This window comes from Dipodomys spectabilis, unplaced genomic scaffold (genome assembly GCF_019054845.1).
Source record: "Dipodomys spectabilis isolate Male_0828 unplaced genomic scaffold, ASM1905484v1 ptg000234l, whole genome shotgun sequence".
In the NCBI taxonomy this organism is placed as follows: Eukaryota; Metazoa; Chordata; class Mammalia; order Rodentia; family Heteromyidae; genus Dipodomys; species Dipodomys spectabilis.
In genome coordinates this window covers 8384994-8405452 of record NW_024870911.1, presented here as the reverse complement: position 1 = coordinate 8405452, position 20459 = coordinate 8384994, and the positions used below count along the sequence as shown (strand labels likewise).

General features: G+C 41.9%; 1 protein-coding gene across 1 annotated transcript in view; it reads right to left on the bottom strand.

The window, feature by feature from the left end:
• Nucleotides 1-2446: 2446 nt before the first annotated feature.
• The window catches only part of Best3 (bestrophin 3), a 37694-nt gene continuing 19681 nt past the window's right edge, over nt 2447-20459 (bottom strand). The window contains exons 7-9 of the mRNA XM_042699031.1: nt 19729-19809; nt 17634-17785; nt 2447-3366 (exon numbers count right to left, since the gene is read on the bottom strand). Coding sequence (XP_042554965.1) covers nt 2463-3366; nt 17634-17785; nt 19729-19809 — 1137 coding nt within the window. The 3' untranslated portion in view covers nt 2447-2462. The remainder of the gene's footprint in view (nt 3367-17633; nt 17786-19728; nt 19810-20459) is intronic.

Sequence of the window (20459 nt, the reverse complement as noted above, 5' to 3'; positions counted from 1 at the left end):
AGGAAAGGAATGCAACATCTAGGGCCTGGCCTCACTCTATGCGCTGGCTTGCACATTACATTTAATGCCAAACATAGCTGAGTTCTTGGAATGGGTCAAGCCCCAAGCAACAAGCACAGGCCATAGGACAACTCATTCAGATGGTGGAAGGCTCCAGAGCTCAGGAGAAAATGGTCAGGTAGATAATAAAACCCAAGCACATGAGAAGAAAGCCTTTTGTTTTTGCAGCCTTGCCTATGCTGGGTTCAAAACTCATTTCAGAATGGAAAATTTCTTCATCCATGCTGCACAACTGCTGTCTTGAATTTATAGCTGACTTCCAGCAGATGAGCTCATTGCACAAGTCATAATTCAGTCTTCAGAGCAAAGAGGAATAGGATGCCAGCTCAAATTTTAAAGAAATATTGAAGAAATTCTCTGGATAAAGGTGCATAAGGGATGGATGGAAGCCAGAGACAAATGAACAGTCTCCATCCCTTTACAAAAGGTATTATTCTCCTTGTGTATAATTTATCACCTTGGATTTGGGAATGAAAATTGATTATATTTCAAAAGCAGTGAAGTGGAAACGTATTTGATTCTGAGCAGTAGATCGAGACAAAGAGAAGAGACTGGACTTAAGTTGAATCACTCAAGAAAATTGCACCAAGAAGCTAAAACTGCACCAAGTGCTAACACCATTGACTAACACAGAGAACCATCAGTGTATAGATTTCTTCCAATAGTATTTCCTTTAAGTCCTTTGAGAAAAGTCAGTTGAAGTAAATGTCAGTGTTCTCCTGGAGCCCAGGAGGCCGGTCAAGATTTGAGGGCTTGTGCAAGTGTACTAATTACAATACTACAGGAGGAGTGGGGAGAGATAGGATCATGTCAACTTGTTCTGGCACAAAAAAAATGAAGAGGACCATAGCTAGACCTCAAAGTTGGAGTACTCCTCTTCTCTATGAGTACAGAAAGGACCCTGAGAGGCCTCCAAGGCTAGAGGGATTAAGCACAAAACTGTGACTTGGGTCTGGTTTCCTTAGCACATGCTCCAGAGTTCTGGGTGAACTGTGGAGAGTCCGGGCCTTACAGAAAGCACAGAGCTGTGAGAAAAAAACGGTGGCTGAGTGTGGAAACCTGAGCTGGATGACCTGGTTATGTGATTTTGGGCAAACGTCAAATTCTCCAATGCCTCTGTTTTCTTCATATTAAAATGGAGACAATAGTATATCAGTCTGTGATGATTAATGAGGTCATCTACGAACTTTACATGCTGATGCCTGAAACATGTGAACACTGAATATGTCAGCTGTTAGGATTACTTTATTTCTGAAGTTGTATGTAGTCAAGCTGAGCAGGATTCATGCAGCAAGGTTAGAGAGTTCAGAGGCCACAATACAGAGCTTCTGATGAGTTTCTGAAGGGAGTAAGGCAACACCCACACTCCATCAGAGTCATGGTTTATCTGTCCAGCTCCAATATCCTATTTCCTTTCCAACGATCTGGTAGGCCATGTAACTGGTCCCATGTGTGGCACCAATGAGACTTGTGCTTTAGGATTTGAATTTGATGGCTATAAGCCATATTATTGTTTGGTTCCATAGTATCTGGTTATTCAGGTTCTATGACCTTTTGGTGCCTGTTTTCTCCAATGTCCAAGGCTAACGAGCAGAAGCAGACAGAAACAGCAGTGACTTTAAGAGAGTGATGAATACATTCCCACACACTTTCTATTGTGAGATTGAGAGAGAGTGGATGATTTGTTGACATCTTTGTCTTGGCCTCATATTTTGATCACCCTAGCAAGAGGTAAGCAAGAGTTGGTAAGAGAAAATATTATAACCCAAAGAGTGGGACAAATTAGAGTCACCAGAGAAGGCACAAAAAAGAAAAGGAAACAATGGATAAGAGAATAGAGAGGAAGAAAAAAAATAAAGAAGTGACCATAGAGGATATTGAAGAGAAACAACTAATAAATAGTAACTAATGAAGCTTAAGAATTAGGGAGCAATGATAGTTTTAGGAAGGAGGAAATCCTCAATTGAAGAAGTTTGAGTAGAAAAGGGCTTTGGGGGCATTCTGTGATCCTCTCCTAGACAGGAGAAAAATAAACATCTAGAAAGAGAGAACCGCTGGGTCTAGGCCTTTGTCAGTCTATGGGATTGATTTACAAGGCCCTTTCCAAAGCTTTGAGTTTATAAGTCTATTAGTTTGTAAGTCATATAGATCTACATAAGATTCTGATTTGGTTTAGATAATTCACGGTGGGCTGAAAAACTTTCATGAAAGCCACTTTGTGATGGATGAATGACATGAATGTGTTTGATTTTTGCAGTTTTCAGAAAAACAGGATCATAATGCCCTTCAGAGTTCTAAGGAGCTTGGACAGTGTGATCATTTCTTTTTCTTTTTAAACAGACTGATCAGCTCACAGGGTTTGTGTGGACTGATGCTGAGTTTTGGAAAAGCCTGGCTCTGGGCTAGAACCGGGTCCTAGGGCTTTGTGGCATTCCTTTGGGTGATTCCTCAGTTTGCTCGTTGTTAAATTCTAGGATATCTGTTTCCTTGGTATCCAGGTTTTCTATTAAATACAGCACATCAGGAGAGACTGCAGCGGCAGCCCCAGGGTTGATTCCGTTGGTCTCTGAGGCTGTTTCGGTGTGGATTAAAAGACCTGGAGTCACAGGGTCTGGACTCAGGTTTCCTAGAGAAGCATGTCTAGACTCCCCAAACGCTGGAAGGCTCCACCGTTTTGGGAACCTGTCATCCTCCAGGGCTTCCTCAAACTTGAACATGTCTATCTCATTACTGGCTGGAATAGTCTGATGACTTGGGGCCCTGGAAAGTGTCTTCTCTGAGAGGGACAGGACTGATCCCAAGGGGTTTTCCTGCTGCCCAGTGCTGCTTGGCTGAACCCCAGTAAACTCAAAGCTTAAGATGGAGGTCGTGGAGTCGTGGTCATCTGTTGGGGACATCGATGCTTCAGCTGCTGTGATCAAGACCTCGGGCACCTGTGGCATTTTGGTGGGGGAGGCCCTCTTACTGGACTGTGGGGTCAGGCTCTGGAGCGTGCTTGTCCTGCTGGTCTCCCTGATGGTGGACAGTTCCCCCATGCTGGAATGCTTGGGGCTGCCCTGCAGGGAGTGGGATTGCTTGCGGGCCAGGGAGGCTCTCTGGGGGCTTCTGGAGGGCACGTTCAGCAGATCCCGAGCTGGGCTGAGGGGGAAGAACACGGAGCTGTCGCTGGCCTGCCTTCCGAAGCTTCTCCTGCGGGGGCTGGTGGGGTGTTCATGGGTGCTCAGGAACCTCTTGACTCTCCTCATCATGGAGTGCCGGTGGCCATGTTTGTCATAGTTCCACAGCCAGTCGTCGTCGCCTGAGAGCCTGAAACACAGGATAAGCACAGTAGCCTCAGAGGCCTGGCGTTGGGGGCAGAATCTCCCAAGTGAAGAGATAAGTTTTCTCTTTTTAGTGTACAGATTCTGGAATGGGGGGGGGGGGGCGGGTGTCACTTGCAATGTTTAGCAGACATTCTCAAACTTTCTGGTCCCAGGATTCTTTTCAGCACTTAAAAATCATTGAGTATCTCAAAGAGATGTTTATCTGGGTCATATTAATTGCTATTTTTTAACTATACTTACGATAATAATAGCGGAATATAGAAACCACAAGAAGGTGTAAGCACACATTCCTTTAAGGAATAAGGGATGACATCACCACATAGCTTCCAGCCTCTGGAAAATTCCTTTGTACTGTAGCATGACCCTCTGCCCCCTTATCAGTGAAAGATACATTCCACAACAGCCAGTGGATTCTTGAAACCACAATAGTCTGGAACCATATACAACAATGCCTTTTCCAGCTTCACTAACTACTTAGCATGCACTGTGGCTGACACTTTTGCCTTTTGAAGTGCAACAGCAAAACTAGCATGAATTATTTTACTTCTTCATGACTTCATGGTAGAAAAGATTCATTCTTATTGTACTTCTTTGCAACTTAGCCTACATTTTCTTAAGAACTTTCATCTTTTTCTTAAAGGAAGCACTATACAACTTCCATGCAGCAAATCCAAACTTCTAGCACCACTGTGCCTATGCTGGGTGGGCTATCCCTAAATAAAATAATAAAATACAGGTGATTTCAAAACAAGCTGTGCTGTACCAAGACAGTCAATGTAATAATGGAGTCACCTGCTAGGTGACTAAAGAGTGAGTAGTTTATATAGTGTGGATATGTTGGACAAAGGGACCATTCGTATCCAAGACTAGACAGAGTGAAATGGCTCAGAGTTTCATCATAGTATTTACAATGGCATGCAATCAAGACCTTATGAATTGCTTATTTTTGGAATTTTCTTTTCAATATTTTTGGGCTATAGTTGCCTATAGGTAACTAACAAGCCTAATGAGATGGTGAATGAGGAGGGATTTCTATATACTTATGAGAGAATGAGAATAAGAAGAAATCTTAGCGTGGATATGAACAGAGTTTTGACCACAAGGTCTCCCTAGAGGAGTCTTAGAAAACCCCGGGTTAAGTGCAGACCAAATGTTGAAAGTCTCTGCTCTAGATACTTAGACATTAAAATAAATGTAATATATTTTTTCCTTATTACAAATGAAATAAGATAATGTTACCTAAGGACCCATGTCCTACCCCCAAATGAAACCTCAATGGATCATAGCTAAAAATACAAGAGAGAGCAAATAATAGGGAATAATAATTTAGTTTTCATACTAATGATGTGAATAATATTCATTGTTATGAACACTTTACAGACAGGTAGATTCCTTAAGCCTAGGTAGCCTAAGTAACCAAATGTTCCTCTTTGTAGCCTTTGTTACCTTATGCTTTCCTCTAAGATAGATGTCAAGGAGTTAGAGCCCATGGCGAATAATGAGTACAACACAGTCTTTTCCCAGAGGTAATATGTACGCATTTCTGGTGACTGCTTTGCCTCTGTGCGTGTTCAAGTAGGCCAAGAAGGAGTAGGGAAAAGCCTGTTGAGTGAAGCTATTTGTGGAGGCCAGGTGGATTCAATGTGTGATGGGGTTCCCCTTGAGGGTGAGTTTGTGGTGCATTTGCTATGGTTAAGAATATCCTGTTGAATTTTCTTTAACACTTAAAAAATAAAGCACACAATCTTACTAATTTTAATCTCTTTCAAGGCTGAAATAGAACGAGTAATTGAGATAAAGATAGTGTGTTTGGTAGTAAGGTTTATGCCTGCCTCATATGGTATGTCTGTCTCCCATCTCTGTGGATTTGCACTCTAAATAGGGTTTGAAGAACTACTTCAAAGCCTTACCCTTAAGTGACTTGAGAGGCTGGCTTTGAGAGCCACCCTCCCTGTCTAGGGCTCATACTGAGAGCCACGGTGACATGATGCTTTATGCCAGGTACATTTTCAGGGAAAGAAACACAATGGATCTTTGATAATAGATGGGGACTGCCTGAACATGGTTGAGTCAGGCCAGTCACTTCATAATTGATCAGCTCAAGCCTGTCAACTATTCATGCTTAATCAGGTCCTAAAACTCTTAAATAAAAAGGAAGGGATGATTTATAAGAACTATGCATTTGGAGTAGCCTAAGAAACAGCCAAAGAAAACCTGTTCCTGTGTTTATGAATAAAAGATGGATGGCTGCGATGATTAACTGGTGAAATGTCCTGGAATGGTGTTGGGTTACAGCCTTGAGCTGTTTTTCTAAAGCCCCAGCATTGCCCTTGGCTACCAGATAGCCTCCTGACCCAACCACCGGCATGAGAGGTGCAGATTCTGTTACATCAACTTGGGAAACGCAGACTCATGCTTCAGTGACCCCGGTGACCCTGCTCCTCGGCTTTTATTAGGTCAGATCGCCAGTCACACTTCACAGGAATCTATTTAGCCAGGGAGGCCGTGAGAGGAGGGACAAGTACAGTTGGTCACTAAGATTGCTGCCCTGGCTGTGCTCTAGGACTTAAGGTCGAGCTGGCAATCTCTCTTTATAGGACAAGCATTCTGCCCTCTGTTTGGAATCTTGACTATTTACTTGGCTTTTGTTTTCCTTAACTATTCCTAAAGTACACAACCTTGTAAGAATGACCCAATCTTCTAGGGAAAAAACAATTATTTTGTGTGTGTGCTGGTACTGGGGCTTGAACTCACGGCTTGGGAGTGTCCCTCAGCTTTTTTGCTCAAGTCTGGGGCTCTATCATTTGGGCCTATAGTTGCACTTCTAGCTTTTTGGTGGTTAATTGAAGATTACATTTTCATGAATTTCTGCTAGGGCTGGTTTTGAACCTTGATCTTTAGATCTCAGCCTGAGTGGCTAAGATTACAGACATGAGCCACTGGCACTTAAGTAAATTCAGAATAAACATAGACAAGTACAATGAGCAAACTGCAAAAAGCACTTTGCTTTGGGAGCCACAGTTTTTCTGATGTTGGTTAGATGTGCTAAGGAGACTCCACTGGACCTTCCTTCCTCGTAAGACTATGGTGTGGACTCCTGAGATTTATTTGCTTATCTACTTGGCTGGGTTTACTGAGCATCAATCATGAACAACTTGCATTATGCACCTTATTACTTATAAGTAAGAGCAAAGTAAGTTTTTGATACTGAACCAGAATTGGATTGATAGAGAAGAGGCAGCATGTTCTAGGTTGGACGAAGTGACAAGCAGGAATGAGTGATTGTGAGGAGGGAGAAATACTTGATGTATGTTAAAATACAGAGGATCGTGTAGAACATAGGCTGGAAAGATAGATTTGAGTGTGTTGTGAAAAACGACTTGAACTTTATCAGTGACCACCCCTTTATCAGTGAGTAACCACTGCTTGTCTTGGAGAGAGCATAACTGGCCTTGTGAGGTTAGTTCCAAGCTAGCTTCTAGCCTGTCTAGGCTAGAAAGCCGCCATAAAAAGCAACATTGGTGAATGCTTAGGTTAACAAGTAAGACTGAAAACTTTTCATGCCTCCAGTGTAAAGCTGGATCTTTGGTATTTCACATATCTCATGAGAAGTGGGGAACATGTCCTTTAGGCTTTTGTACCCTAGGGAGAGTGAAAGTCCCAGTCTGGGGAACCAAATGATTTTTCCTCTCTGGAAGATTTCACTATTAACATGCAGAGTTCACCTCCTCCTTTCTCTAAAAGTCATAACCATGACAAACATCACCATATTCCCAATATAAAGAAACTTGTTTAAGGACAAAAGGCTTGAAAGCTTGGAGCACACAGAATAAAATACTTGGAAAGATTTCCTCATGTCCCAACGAAGTATACCTCTTAGGTTCATTTATGCTTCATGTTCTTCTTCATTTGATTTTTAAAAAAGTACCCATGGGAGGGAAAAGCTTGGAGACAGCGAAGGAAAGGCTGACAATCTACTATCTACCTGAGCTAAGTAACTGTAACCCTCCATAATACATCACCACCATAATAATAATGTTAGAAATTTAAAATGTACCCTTAGTTTAGGGTTCGTATAATTTTGAGGTCCAAACAGCAGAGACATAATATGACAAGCAAGCAATTCATTATATTGCCATCTATGAGAGATGGTCAGATGAAAAAGTGAGGTTTTATGTTTGGAACTCATTTGGACACTGATAGGCAGGTAATTAGAGAAAGTAGGACATTCATGGAAAGTGCAAAGATGCTCTCATTTCCAGACATGGAGTTGGAGAATCAGTTTGAAGGATGGGACACATCATTCATTCTGAGAGCTCACAGAGCCAGGATCCTGCTGTCCAGGCTGACACGAACTCTCTGGGTGACCGCAGAGACTCACACAAGTCCTCTGTGACTTAGCATCACAACTGGCAAACTGGTGATAATATTTTTTTACCTGCCTTCCAGGTTGTTTGCGAACAATATATGCCAAAAAGCTTTGATGAGTGAAGATACTTAAGGGACTGTGTGAAAGACTGGCAAACTTCCAGACCACTTCGGTGGCTCCTAAATCACCACTGACCTTGGGCAGGTTGGAGGAAAATAACAGTGCCAGCCTGTAGGGCACACTCTTTCGCCTTTAAGAGTGTTCTTTTTCCCCCCCCTACTGTCAAATAGTTAAAACCTTCACAGGGCCAGGCAACAGTGGCTCACACCTGTAATCCTAAGTCAGGAGTGAGGATCACGGTTCAAAGCCAGCCATGGCAGAAAAGTCTATGAGACTCTTATCTCCAATTAACCATCAGAAAACTGGAAGTGGTGCTGTGACTCAAATGATAGAGTGTTCACCTTGAAGAGCTGAGGGACAGCGCCCAAGTCCAGAGTCCAAGTCCCACAACCCACAAACAAAAAACAAAAAAACAAAAAACCTTCAAAGGGAAGCCATTTCTCAGTACGCCTAGGGCACTGGATAAATGGAAGGAAATATAATGACTGGCAGAAGCTAGATTTATTACCCTGCATCTTATATATACATATGTCTAATCTGGGGAGGAGAAGGGGACTAACAAAACGCTGAAACAAGGACACAGGATGACCCATTGCAACAAAGATACCCACAGGACAGTATATTGGTAACGAGCTTTACAACTTTGGGCGGTGAGGCGCGGGGATAGGAATGTGGGAGGTGGGAGAGGAAATGGATAGTGGGACCACAACAAGGAAGGGAAGGGGTAACAATGATCGACAAGTAATGGACCCATCGCCTTACTCATGTAACTGTAACCCCTCCGTACAACATCTTAACAATAAAATAAAATTTAAAAAAAAAAGAAACTGGATTTATTTAGTGGAAGGAAGTCAAGGAGGACCACCTGATGGGTGTCATGGGCACTAGGCTTTCCTGGCTTCTTGGTATCTTTTCTTTGTGCCACATGGCAGACATAGCCAACCCTGTACACATCTACTGCACAATGAGAACCATTAACACAGAAATCTGAGGCACAAAGCCATGAAATAGGTTGAGTTATATATTGGGCTCTTTTTGAAAGTGGGATGGATAATGGTAGGAGGAGAGAAGAAAACAAGCAAAAGAAAAATGATGTTAAACCAGTTGGGCTTGTTGTTTATAGTTAATTGTGTCTATAAGGAGGGGCAACATGTGTTATCTCTACAGGGCAGATAGATGTCTGGATTGAAATTAGTTTCATCTTCAATGTTAAGAAAACCCCAAGCCCAGTATTTCAATAGTTTCTGCTGAGTACCTACAAAGCCCACAGCCTCTCTTGCCAATGACAAACGTCTAAACGAGCAGGAAAGGGGGTCTAGTTTAGTCTGTCTAATAAGTCAGGGTAAAGATCTCCCCATCCCCTGGTGCCTGGCAGCTGATGGTGGAAATGTACTGTCACACTTCTTAGGGTATGTCTGATAATAGAAAGACCAAAATAGTTTTTGTAGGAAAATTTGTATGATGACTTGGTTGGGTCAGTGCATCTTTCCTCCCCCCCCTCAAAACTAGCTTTTTGCAAGCCAGGCATGGGTGTCTCATGCCTGTAATCCTAGTTACTCAGGAGGCTGAGATCTGAGGTTTGTGGTTTGAAGCTAGCCTGGGCAGGAAAGTCCGTGAGACTCTTCTCTCCAGTAAACTAATAAAAGACAAAGCCAGAAGTGGAGTTCTGACTGAAGTGGTAGTGCACTAGTTTTGAGCAAAAGAAGCTTAGAGACAATGCTCAGGCTGTGAGTTCAAGCTACAGAACCAGCGCAAGCAACAACAACAAAACTAACAAATGAGCTTTTGCAAAGCATCTTCCATTTCACTCATGCAATCAGGTAAACACTGAGCTTCAAAAAGATTGAAGGATAAAACTAGATGACCTGTGGTCTTTCTGTGTTCCACTTTTGAAGTGATATTTTGGCAATTTAAATTCAAATATAAGTCATTTTTAACAGAACTGAAATGAGGAGTTTAGGAAAATAACACTTAATATGATGAGTTTTCCTTCTTAGGTCAGATTCGTTGTTTTAAAATTGCAGTGTATTTAATCAAAGTCAGGCAAGAATTGATCAGGATAGTGACAAATGCAGAGGAGCGTTTATACACAAGCAAAGCAAATGCACTCTTCAAACCCATTTGGAGGCGAAGGCTGTTATTTTTAACCTTCTGCACCGCAGAACACTTAAACCTCAGGTTTATAAAATCGGCCAAGTAGCCCTCACGCTGAGCTTTAAGGGAGTGGGGCTGGGAATGGGCAAATTATTGGATTTACTTAGCTTCTCCTCTACTCCCTTTCTTGTGCACACTTCCAAGCTAATGGAGTATCCTGAGAGGTATGCTTTGTCCAGGAGGCTGCACTTGGATCTTTGACCTTCCCAGCACCTCTGTGCTGCTAGTCTGAAATTCAGACCGAAAATCGTGCCAAATGTGGTTTGTGGCTTATTCCTTTGAAGAGGGGTATTTAGTCACCACCTGGGTCATGTGGTCTTGATCCCTGCTGGCCAACATAGAAAGAAATGATGGCCCAACTCCTCCCCTACCTTAAAACAGCTGAGTTCTACAGCACTTGGGTTAGAAAAGGAAATTAAACCATGTAAACCTCGGATATAATTTTAAAGTTGAAAACTGAGCACCAAAGGTGACCCCTTAGCACATCTGAAAGAATCTCTGAGGAAGTTCTAAAATTATGACTTAATGCACATTTGTCCCTTTGGGAAGTTCTGTCTCTTTTTCCTTTCTGGTACGTTAAGGTGCATGGGGAGTGCGGGGTGGGGGTGGGGAGTGGAAATCAACCTTCCAAGAACACATTTTTCTTGAGGTTCAACTTGAGGTATTTTTAGTAGCTTATAACATAAGCATGTAATAGTATATATTAGACTATATTTTCTTATAAGGCAAACATAGTTGAATATAGTTGGTTATGAACATATTACTGAATAAATTATCCATCCAGAAGTACTTTTAACCAAACTTTAATAAAGCACTTGCTTGTGAAAACATGCATCAGGTGCTAGTGGCTCCCACGTTTAATTGTAGCTACTCAATGGACTGAGACCTGAAGGATCTAGGTTGGAAGCCAGCTCAGGCAGTAAAGCCTATGAGAGTCCATCTTCAATTAACCAGCAAAAAACCAAGCAACATATGCATTTTCATAGACTTAAATTAATATTGACTACCAATACTGACTGCTGCAATTCTGAATTTTTTGTGCATATTATGAACATATATGTGTACATACAATAGCTAATTATATTATTGTTATGCATGAATTGAAGTTAAGGAATAAAGCATATAAATAAATGATCATTTTCAATAAACTGGTTAAAGTTTCACAGTATTAAACTTTTTTTTTTGTTTTGGTGCTAATACTGGGACTTGAACTCAGGACCTGGAAACTGTCCATCAGCTTTTTTGCTTAAGGCTGGTGCACTGTCAATCACTTGAGCTACAGCTCCACTTGTGGCTTTTTGGTGGTTATTTGGAGAGAACACTCTCATGTACTTTTCTGCCCAGGCTGGTTTGAACCTTGATCCTCAGAGCTCAACTTCCTAGGTAGCTAGGATTACAGGTGTGAGCTGTTGGCACCTGGCTCCCAGATGTGTCTTAGATGCCTTCACTTGTAATAGAAGAAACTCTTAGAAAATTTGAATATTTCTCCTCTGTTCTAAGGGAATCCTCAGTGGATCTCATAGAAACTTTAAGATTACTCAAATGTAAGAATTTCATTTTCATTTAATTTAAATATCTTAATATTTAAATTATTATTTAAGTATTAAATATATTTAATAATAGCAAAATGTCCAATAATAATGTTCTTGAAATGGGATTGTAGTCTGTAGTGTATGGTATATAGAACTGAGCATGTTTTAGATTAGTCGTGAGTTAGAACAATCACTCATGACGTACTTGAGTGATCCAATTCTTATGCAGCCCCAGCCTTTCCGCTCCACAAGTGGAATCTTTTAGCTGGTATGAGTGGATGATTTGTTGGGGTTCTTCCAATGCCCTTAAGGGATTATTGCTCCTTTACTTGTTGGCTGTTTTGATTTTCAAGACAGGATTAAAGAGAGTTATGAGAGACTTCAGTCTTTCATTTCAATGTGTTCTATTCTTAAAAGTCTTCAACTTTTGTGTTAATACAAAGTAGTAAGAATGTTGAAGTGACTTATGACAGTATAATGTGAAGTGAGGCACTCTCCATCTGTCTCATGCCACCTGTGGGGAAGAGACAAGAAGTGGATCGTGTTTGTGTGTGTGTGTGTGTGTGTGTGCGCGTGCGCGCGCGCGCGCGCTTGCTTTAATTCATTTTCAACAATGCTAGCCTTCAGATTTGTTTGGTAATGTTAGGCTTATCAAATGTGTTTTATTCTTGTCCCATTTTCATTTTTAGGGTTTAGGTGTATTTTCTTATAAACCACTCCTCTTTCGATTGGTTTCAAGTGTTCTCTTGTTCTTGGTTAATAGTGTCTTCATGATTAGGCTAATAAAAAGATACTTTAATTAAAACAGTGATCAGAAAGCAGTCCATATTCTGACAAAAGAACAAATAAACAAATTCACCTGAACTGATCCCAGGTGAGAAGATGGGCAGAGTTCAAATAGGAAAGATTTTTTTTCATAGCCATACAATAGTTACTAGTAGTCAGTAAATGCTCAAAGTGTATATATTTATGAAACAATTTTGAATTTGAGTGCTCTGGTCACATTTTTAAGTACTTATTTCCCAAATGTTGATTCTGAAGTTGCTTTTCAACAGGTCCCATTCTTAACAAAGACTGGGAGATGAGACTTCAGCACTGATTTGGTGTCAGAATTCACAGGACTGTTTTTAAACACCTTGTTGGTCTACAGTTAAACAGAGAAAAACAAGTCTTATTAAAATATTCTCTGGAAGCCTGACACCAGTGGCTTACACCTGTAATCCTAGCTACTCAGGAAGCTGAGCTCTGAGGATCGCAGTTCAAAGCCAGCCCAGGCAGAAAAGTCTGTGGGACTCTTATCTCCAATAAACCACTAGAAAACCAGAAGTGGTGCTGTGGCTCAAGTGGTAGAGCACATGCCTTGAGCTGAAGAGTGCAGGGACAGCGCCCAAGGCTAGAGTTCAAGTCTCATGACCAACAAAAATAAATAAATAAAAAATCCTCTGGATTAAGGCAGTATGATGCTGGATGAAGGGACACAGGACTTCCTGCATTACTAGCCACACAAGCACCACACCTCCCCACCTCCCTATCTCCCCTTCATTCACTGGCACACACACTGAGGCCCCCCTTGTTAGGACTTGCACCAGCCTGTTGTCAGACCACTATGTCTTCTCTGTCATCCCTTGCAGATGCTCTCAAGACTTTTTTCCCTCTTCTGTTTAAGAGACAACAGTGTTAACTTATCTCTCTAGCTTTCTTATCTCCATCAATCTACCTGTCAGCCAGCTGCCAGGTTAACTTATCTAAACCCAAACTGTGATAAAGTCATTTAATTGCTTTGGACAAAGGCTATGAAAACTATAACCTACCTTTGGCCCCTCCCCAGATTCAATTTTTGGCTCTTCTAATATACATAGCAAATGATTCCTTGGAATACATTGTCATTCTTTACCATCTTTGTTCACATTAGCCTGGCATGTATCCTTTAGTGACTCCCTCCTACCCTGTTTTTATTTTTTTCTTTTGGTCTGCGACTGGGACTCTGATGTTTTCACTTATTGGCTAGCACTCTACCAACTGGGCCACACTGCTGATTCCTTCCCCCACTCTTAAAGATACATGTTAGAATCCTCAGCTCTAGAACCTGTCAACAGGCAGTGTGGAGTGTGTCCTCACTGTGTATATTTCTGTAAGACTCAGAATTTCTCTTTGTGCAGCATTTACCATACAAGTCTGTGAGCTTAAGAGGTGGATTTTTTTTTTCATGTCTATGTCTAGTATCTGGCATCAAATTTCCCATGGGGTAGTACTCTGAAAAAATTTACCTGAATAAATGAATGCATTCTGTATGCAGAAGCACAAGAAAAAAATTTAAGTTTGGGGGCTGGGAAGGTGGCTCAGTGGTAGAACGCTTGCCTTGCATGCATGAGGCCCTGGGTTCCATTCCTCAGCACCACATAAGCAAAAAGAAAAAAGCCGGAAGTGGTGCTGTGGCTCAAGTGGTAGAGTGCTAGCCTTGAGCTGAAGAACTGAGGGATAGCACCCAAGCCCAGAGTTCAGGCCCCACGACTGGACCCCCCCCCCAAAAAAAATTTAAGTTTGTACTTAAGATTTTTTTAAAGGAATAACCTTATTTCACTTATGTTATCTAGCAAATGTGCAGAACACAGGCCCATATATTGGACAAGTTTCTTACTCCTGAGAAAAAAGCCACTTGCTTCTGTGAGGAAGAAGAGTTTGCTGAATGTGAAAGTCATTTCTGATTGGTTGCGTGGGAGGCTCCTTCCTTTTTGTAGATTGCCTTTGGATAGTAATTTGTTCAGTTATTGGAGGGCATTGGGTTAGTTTTAGAATCTGAAAAGTTAGTATGAAAAGATATGGCCAATGTGATTTCTGAATGAAATGTTCTAGAGAGCTAAACCCCAAAAGAATATAAAACTACAAAACTGCTGAGTGCTGGTGGCTCATGCCTGTAATCCTAGCTATTCAGGAGGCTGAGATCTGGGGTTCAAAGCCAGTCTGGGCAGAGCAATCCCTGTGAGATTCTTATCTGCAAATTAACCACTGAAAAACCAGAAGTGGAGCTGTGGCTCAAAGTGGTAGAGAGCTAGCTTTCAGCAAAAAGAGCTCAGGGACAGTGCCTAGCTCCTGAGTTCAAGCCCCACAACTGCGAAAAACAGAACAAAAAACAAAACCCCCCACCACAACAATTTAAAAAAAAACCTACAAAATTTACTCACCCAAGAAAGGATTCTCTATGCTTATTGAGCATGGACACATGAATAAGATTTGGCTAATAATATTGACCTTTTGTACCTGTCCTGATTAGTTTGAGAATGGGTGTGTTAGTGAAGCCTAGCCAATCATAACAAAGCCAGCACTTCAGGTTTTTTTTTTTTCCTTTTTGGTCATGGGGCTTGAACTCTGGGCCTGGGCGCTGTCTCTTAGCGCTTTAGTTCAAGGCAAGTGCTCTGCCACTTGAGCCACAGCGCCACTTCCAGTTTTCTAGTGGTTAATTGGAGATAAGAGTCTCATGGACTTTCCTGCCTGGGCTGACTTTGAACCGTGATCCTCAGATCTCAACCTCCTGAGTAGCTAGGATTACAGGGGTAACCACCAGCACCCAGTGTACTTCAGCTTTAAGAACTGGAAAAATAGATTCCATTTCCATTGGGTTAGCTGACAAAGGTGGGTGTTATAAGTCTGAAGCTGCTAGCTGCCATCTTTCCATTTTACCATCGGAAGGGAGGAGGTTGGCTGAAAGGGAGCCAGAGACAGACTCAGAATTGAAAGAGACAGAGCAATAGCAAGCTGGGTTACACTCTCGGGGCCTCTGTGTCCAGCCATTTCCAAAGCTAGCCTAGTCTGGGAGTGTAGCCTAATAAACTTCTTTTGATTAAGTTAGTTTCGTCTTGTGTTCCAGGTGATCAGCGTTTTGTTGAACCCCACAATCATAGGAAGAATCAACAGTCATGGCTCATAAAGCTTATTCTGTGGATGCTTGGCTTTCCACAGTCCTGTAATGGCTTTTCCTGGATCATGAGCCTCCCTGTTAATGGTTCTCATTCATGCAGAAAATCAAAAGCAAGTCAGCTTTTGCCTAATTGGTTTTTTTTTTTTTTTTTTGATCAATTGCTTCTAGCACAGTCCAGCCAGACATCTCATACAATCTCTTTCAAAGACTAGCATTCACTCTGCCTTTTCCTGCCATGCTGGTGAACAGGCCATTGGATTAGAAGCATTCCGTCTGATAACTGATTGCTTGATGCAGTCTAAAACAGGTTTTCTCTCAGTTATTGTATTTTCTGTCCTAAATTCCTAGACTTAGTTTAACCTGAAAAAAACCACAGGTTTATTTAATATTTGTATGTATCAAGTTGATATTCATGAGTGAAAGATCTGACTACCTGACAAAAATAATTACATGTTTTTATACTTAGGATCTTATTTAATTTTTTTTTTTTTGGTCCTGGACTTGAACTCACATCCTGTTCCTGAGCTATTTTACTCAAGGCTTAGTGTTCTACCACTTGAGCTATGGCTCTTCTTCTGACTTTTTGGGGATTCTGACTTTTTGTTATTAATTTGAGATAAGAGTTGTGGTTTTTTTGTGTTTGTTTTTTGTCAGTCATGGGGCCTGAACTGTGGGCCTGGGCACTGTCCCTCAGCTCTTCAGCTCAAGGCTAGCGCTCTACCACTTGAGCCACAGTGCCACTTCTGGCCTCTTCTGTTTATGTGGTGCTGAGGAATCAAACCCAGGGCCTCATGCATGCAAGACAAACACTCTATCACTGAGCCACCTTCCCAACCCCTGTTTTTGTTTTTGTTTTAGTTTTAATGGGCTTTCCTGTCTGGGCTGGCTCTAATCTTGTGATCCTCAGATCTTAGCATCCTCTCTTATTTAATCTTCCCAGTAATCTTTGGGGCAGCGAGTGTCCCTGAGACCTCTTATAAGTTCATGGACAGTATGATCACAACAAATATGTTAGTCAAACTAAAAATCTCAATTAATTTAAACCATTTCACTGTTAGTTGCAAACCCCCCCCCCCCCCCCCGCAACTCTATGCGCATTAGAAATGGATCATATTCTGAGTACAATCACCTCAGTGATTCTCAGAATCTGTCAGTAGTGTTGGTCTTCTTTCTTCTACAAGTTATATTTTCAAGGGCTTTGCATTAAGACAGAAAACATTGAATTTTCTAAAAACAAACTCATAAAAAAATATCAGGACAGTTCTAGAAGTTCATGAAGCTCTGCCACAGCAGAAGGAATTACAAGGGCCACTTAGTGTAAGCCAGGGGAGTTGTCTTCCTGCAGACTGAGCAATAGGCTGGGGAGGGAGGAGCAAGCTGGGCTGCAAGAACCCTGGATGGCAAGGCCCAGCAGTTCAGGAGCAGAAGTAAGCCTAACCTGCTGTGAACCTTCTCTAATGTATCCTTTAAGGGAACCAACACAAATCTCCTGACTCTTCATGTTTTTCTTATCACTTGCCACATCTCCTGAATTTCTATTTTCAGTCATCCTTTCCTTTGGCTCTCCAGGGGCTTTCAGCCTCAGACGCCCCTTTGAAAGGGAAACACTGCAAACCATTATTTACCAGAGTGAGAGCTAAGCTTTATAGGAATAGGATAGAAGCTAGGCATTCCGAATTGTGGGGAATCAGGAGGAACACTGCGGGAGGAGGGGCAGGTCATGTGGCCATGACAAGATATGAACTGTCCTCAAGGAAAAGCCACAGCTTTCCCACAGAAGTTCCAAAACAATCACCCACAGATTTTCTTTTTCTGTGGTTTCTTTTTAGAAGCAGGGGTGATTATTTTCTTAAAAAGTTTTCTGTACTCTCTTCTTTCAGTTACGTAGAAACTGTAGCCTCTGTCTCTGGCAGGGAAGAGGCATTATTTCCTTTCACTCATTTCTCCAACATCAGACACATGATCAGTTTCGATAAAATCACTCTAGAGCTGTGCAGGAATGCATTTATGTAATGCTTGCAGCACATAGGGACAGACATAGCTGTGTTAAAATCATTTGAGTAGAGATTGACTTGAACATACCAGGCACAGTAAGAGCAGAACAATACTCGGAATACGTTCTAAGTCTTGAATGCTTTGGAAAGAACATGTGCACTCACCCCATTTGGATTGTTGACCCCAGAAACGAGGGTATGCAGTAGTCAGCAGCTGCCAGTGTGTATGGTGGTCGAGCTGCAGAATCGTCCCAGTAAATGTCCTTCTTCATCTTGGGTAAGCTCATGTGCATCTCATCCACAGCTAGAAGAGAGACCTAAAAGCATTGTCATAGTGTTAGAACAGCTCAGATATGGATGCTATAAAAAAAGAGAAGAATTTCCAGCAGGCAAATGCAAATTGGAGAGCAATAAGACATGACCTCTAAGAGTGAATCTACAGATGCCTTTGCTGCAGCCAGGGCTTCTGCAGAGTGGTCCCCGTTGTTTACTGCTCAAGAGCACTTGGCAATAGTGTAAGTGGGCTTTTTGCACTTCCCACACACCATCCATGGAGTCACGTGTCTCAGTGCAGAGCTGCATCTTACCTACAGGAAGGTGTGGCGAGGCACCTTTGTCTTCTTTGCTTCCAGGGATGGATTGTTCTTTGTGACTCCTCTGACAGCAGCCACTTCCCCCCTCCCCTTCACCCCCAAGGTAAACATTCTTATATTTTATCCTATTAATCCTGGGAGCAGATGTCTGCTTGCTGTCCCCTCTTTCTTGTTTGTTTGTTTTTTGGAAAGAGAAACCAACCAGCCCTAAATTGCTTGAAGTGGTAGTGATTTCTCTCTCCTCCTGGCTTTGACAAGGTCACATAAAAATAACATTATTTTTCTGGGAATCAGTTTGGATTTTTTTCTACTGGGATGTGGATTCAGGACTTTGTGCTTGCCAGGAAGGCACTCGATTATACTCCTAGATCTTTTCCTTTCAGTACTTTTCAACTAGGGCCTTGCATTTATTCTTAAGGCTTGGCCTGGGCTGCCATCCTCTTATTTACACTTTCCATGTAGCTGGGATGACAGATGTGTAACACCATTTCCAGTTATTAGTTGAAATGGGAGCTCCCACACTTTTTATCCTGATGGGAGTTGAGCTACAATCCTCCCCATCCCAGCCTCTTAAGTAGCTAGGTATACAGGCATGAGACACTGAGCTTGACCAAGGGAATCCAGTTTTGATTACAAGTGAGTAATGTAGGCATGATGCTTCTTCCCTAGCAGACCTACAGTGTAATCTACAATGAAACAATGTGATAGCAGGGCCAGGGCTTGAAACAAAATTAGGTGGAGTTTTTTACTCTGTGGCTTTCAGGGAAGGAATGGTCTGAGAAGAGTTTTGCAAAGAAGAAAAATTCCCTCATTCTTGCTTTTCCTGAAATGTCACGTTGGAACTTTGCAGGAAGAATTAAAGGGGGTCCCTTTTATGTGTTTCAGATAAATTTGTGAAATAGGCTGCTATAGCCTGGCTTGCCTTTCCATGTCTATTTCCTGCTTAGTTCCGGTGTGCTGCAAGCTGGAGAATTCACATCAGCTTGTGTCCTGCATGCTGATTTCTGGTCACTGTTAATCTCTGTGGATGGTAATAGCAATCAGGCAAAGGATGAATTAAAATATTGCTCTAAGATGGGTGCAGCAGCTCATACCTGTGGTCCCAGCTACACAGTAGGCTGTGATGTGGAAGATGGCAGGCTCAGGTCATCCAGGGCAAAAAAAAAAAAATCATGAGACCTCATCTCAACAGAAAAAAAACAACAACTAGGCACAGTGGTTGTGTGTTTGTCCTCTCCGCTACTCCAGGAAGCATACTGGAAGAATGAGATCAAGGTTGGCTTGGGCAAGAAGTGGGACCTATCTCAAAAATAACCTAACAAAAAGACTCAAAGTATTCTTCCAGTGGTAGAGTACCTGCCCAGCAAGCACAAGACTCTGATTTCAAACTCCAGTACTGTTTAAAAAAATTGCTCTGTACTAGATGGAAGAGGCCCAGTATGGCAAACAGAAACTTGCTGAGAAAATTGATTGATGTGGCATTCTACTGAAACTGCAATCCAGGACAACGCTATGCTCAAAGCCCCGCATTCTGCACAGTCAAGTCTCTTCTATTTGTGCCTAAAGCTCTGAAGTCCAGGCAGCTGCATTCAGAGCCTGTTAGGATTTTGAAATATCCCAAATCGCTTATTCTTAATGTTTACAAGGGAAAGAAAAGTTCCTCTAACCTGCAAATTTCTATCAATGCACCAGTTAGTTTCAAAATCATCATCATCTTCTCCAAAAGGGTTGATAAGCTGCTCAGCGACCTGCAGTTAAAAGCACAGAATAAGCCAGCATGAGGATGCTCGTGAAGACAGAACCGAGAGTGAGTTTGATTCCTGCTTTGTGCTCTCCTTCTCTTGCCTTAAGTCTTGTTCCTTAGTGAGCATACTCTCCAACTGTCTACTCCACTTCTTACAACGCAGACCTCTCCCAGAGAGACACTTTTGAGGAGCTGAATCAAATCAATGCATGTTGAAGAACCATCATAGCCTATGCTCTCAAGGAATTTATAAAGACCCAGACAATTAGACAAAGTTAAACAGCAAAGAAGGACTTAAGCCACATGTAAAGAAATATAAGATGATTTCACAATTATTAGATATAAACTACTAAATAGATGAGTCTGAGAGATAGAAGCTGTCAGGTTTAAATTAGAAATGTACTTAGTTTTACCCCAAGGATTTCTTTCTTTCTTTTTTTTTTGTTGGTCATGAGGCTTGAACTCTGGGCCTGGGTGCTGTCCCTCAGCTCTTCAGCTCCAGGCTAATGTACTACCTACCACTAGAGCCACAGAGCCACTTCCCCCAAAGATTTATTCTTATCCAGTGAGTTAGTTTTCATGCTGGGAAAAGTTTAGTAGCTTCTTAACATATATCTTCTTTTGTTTTTTGTTATTTTTTTGGTCCAGTCATGG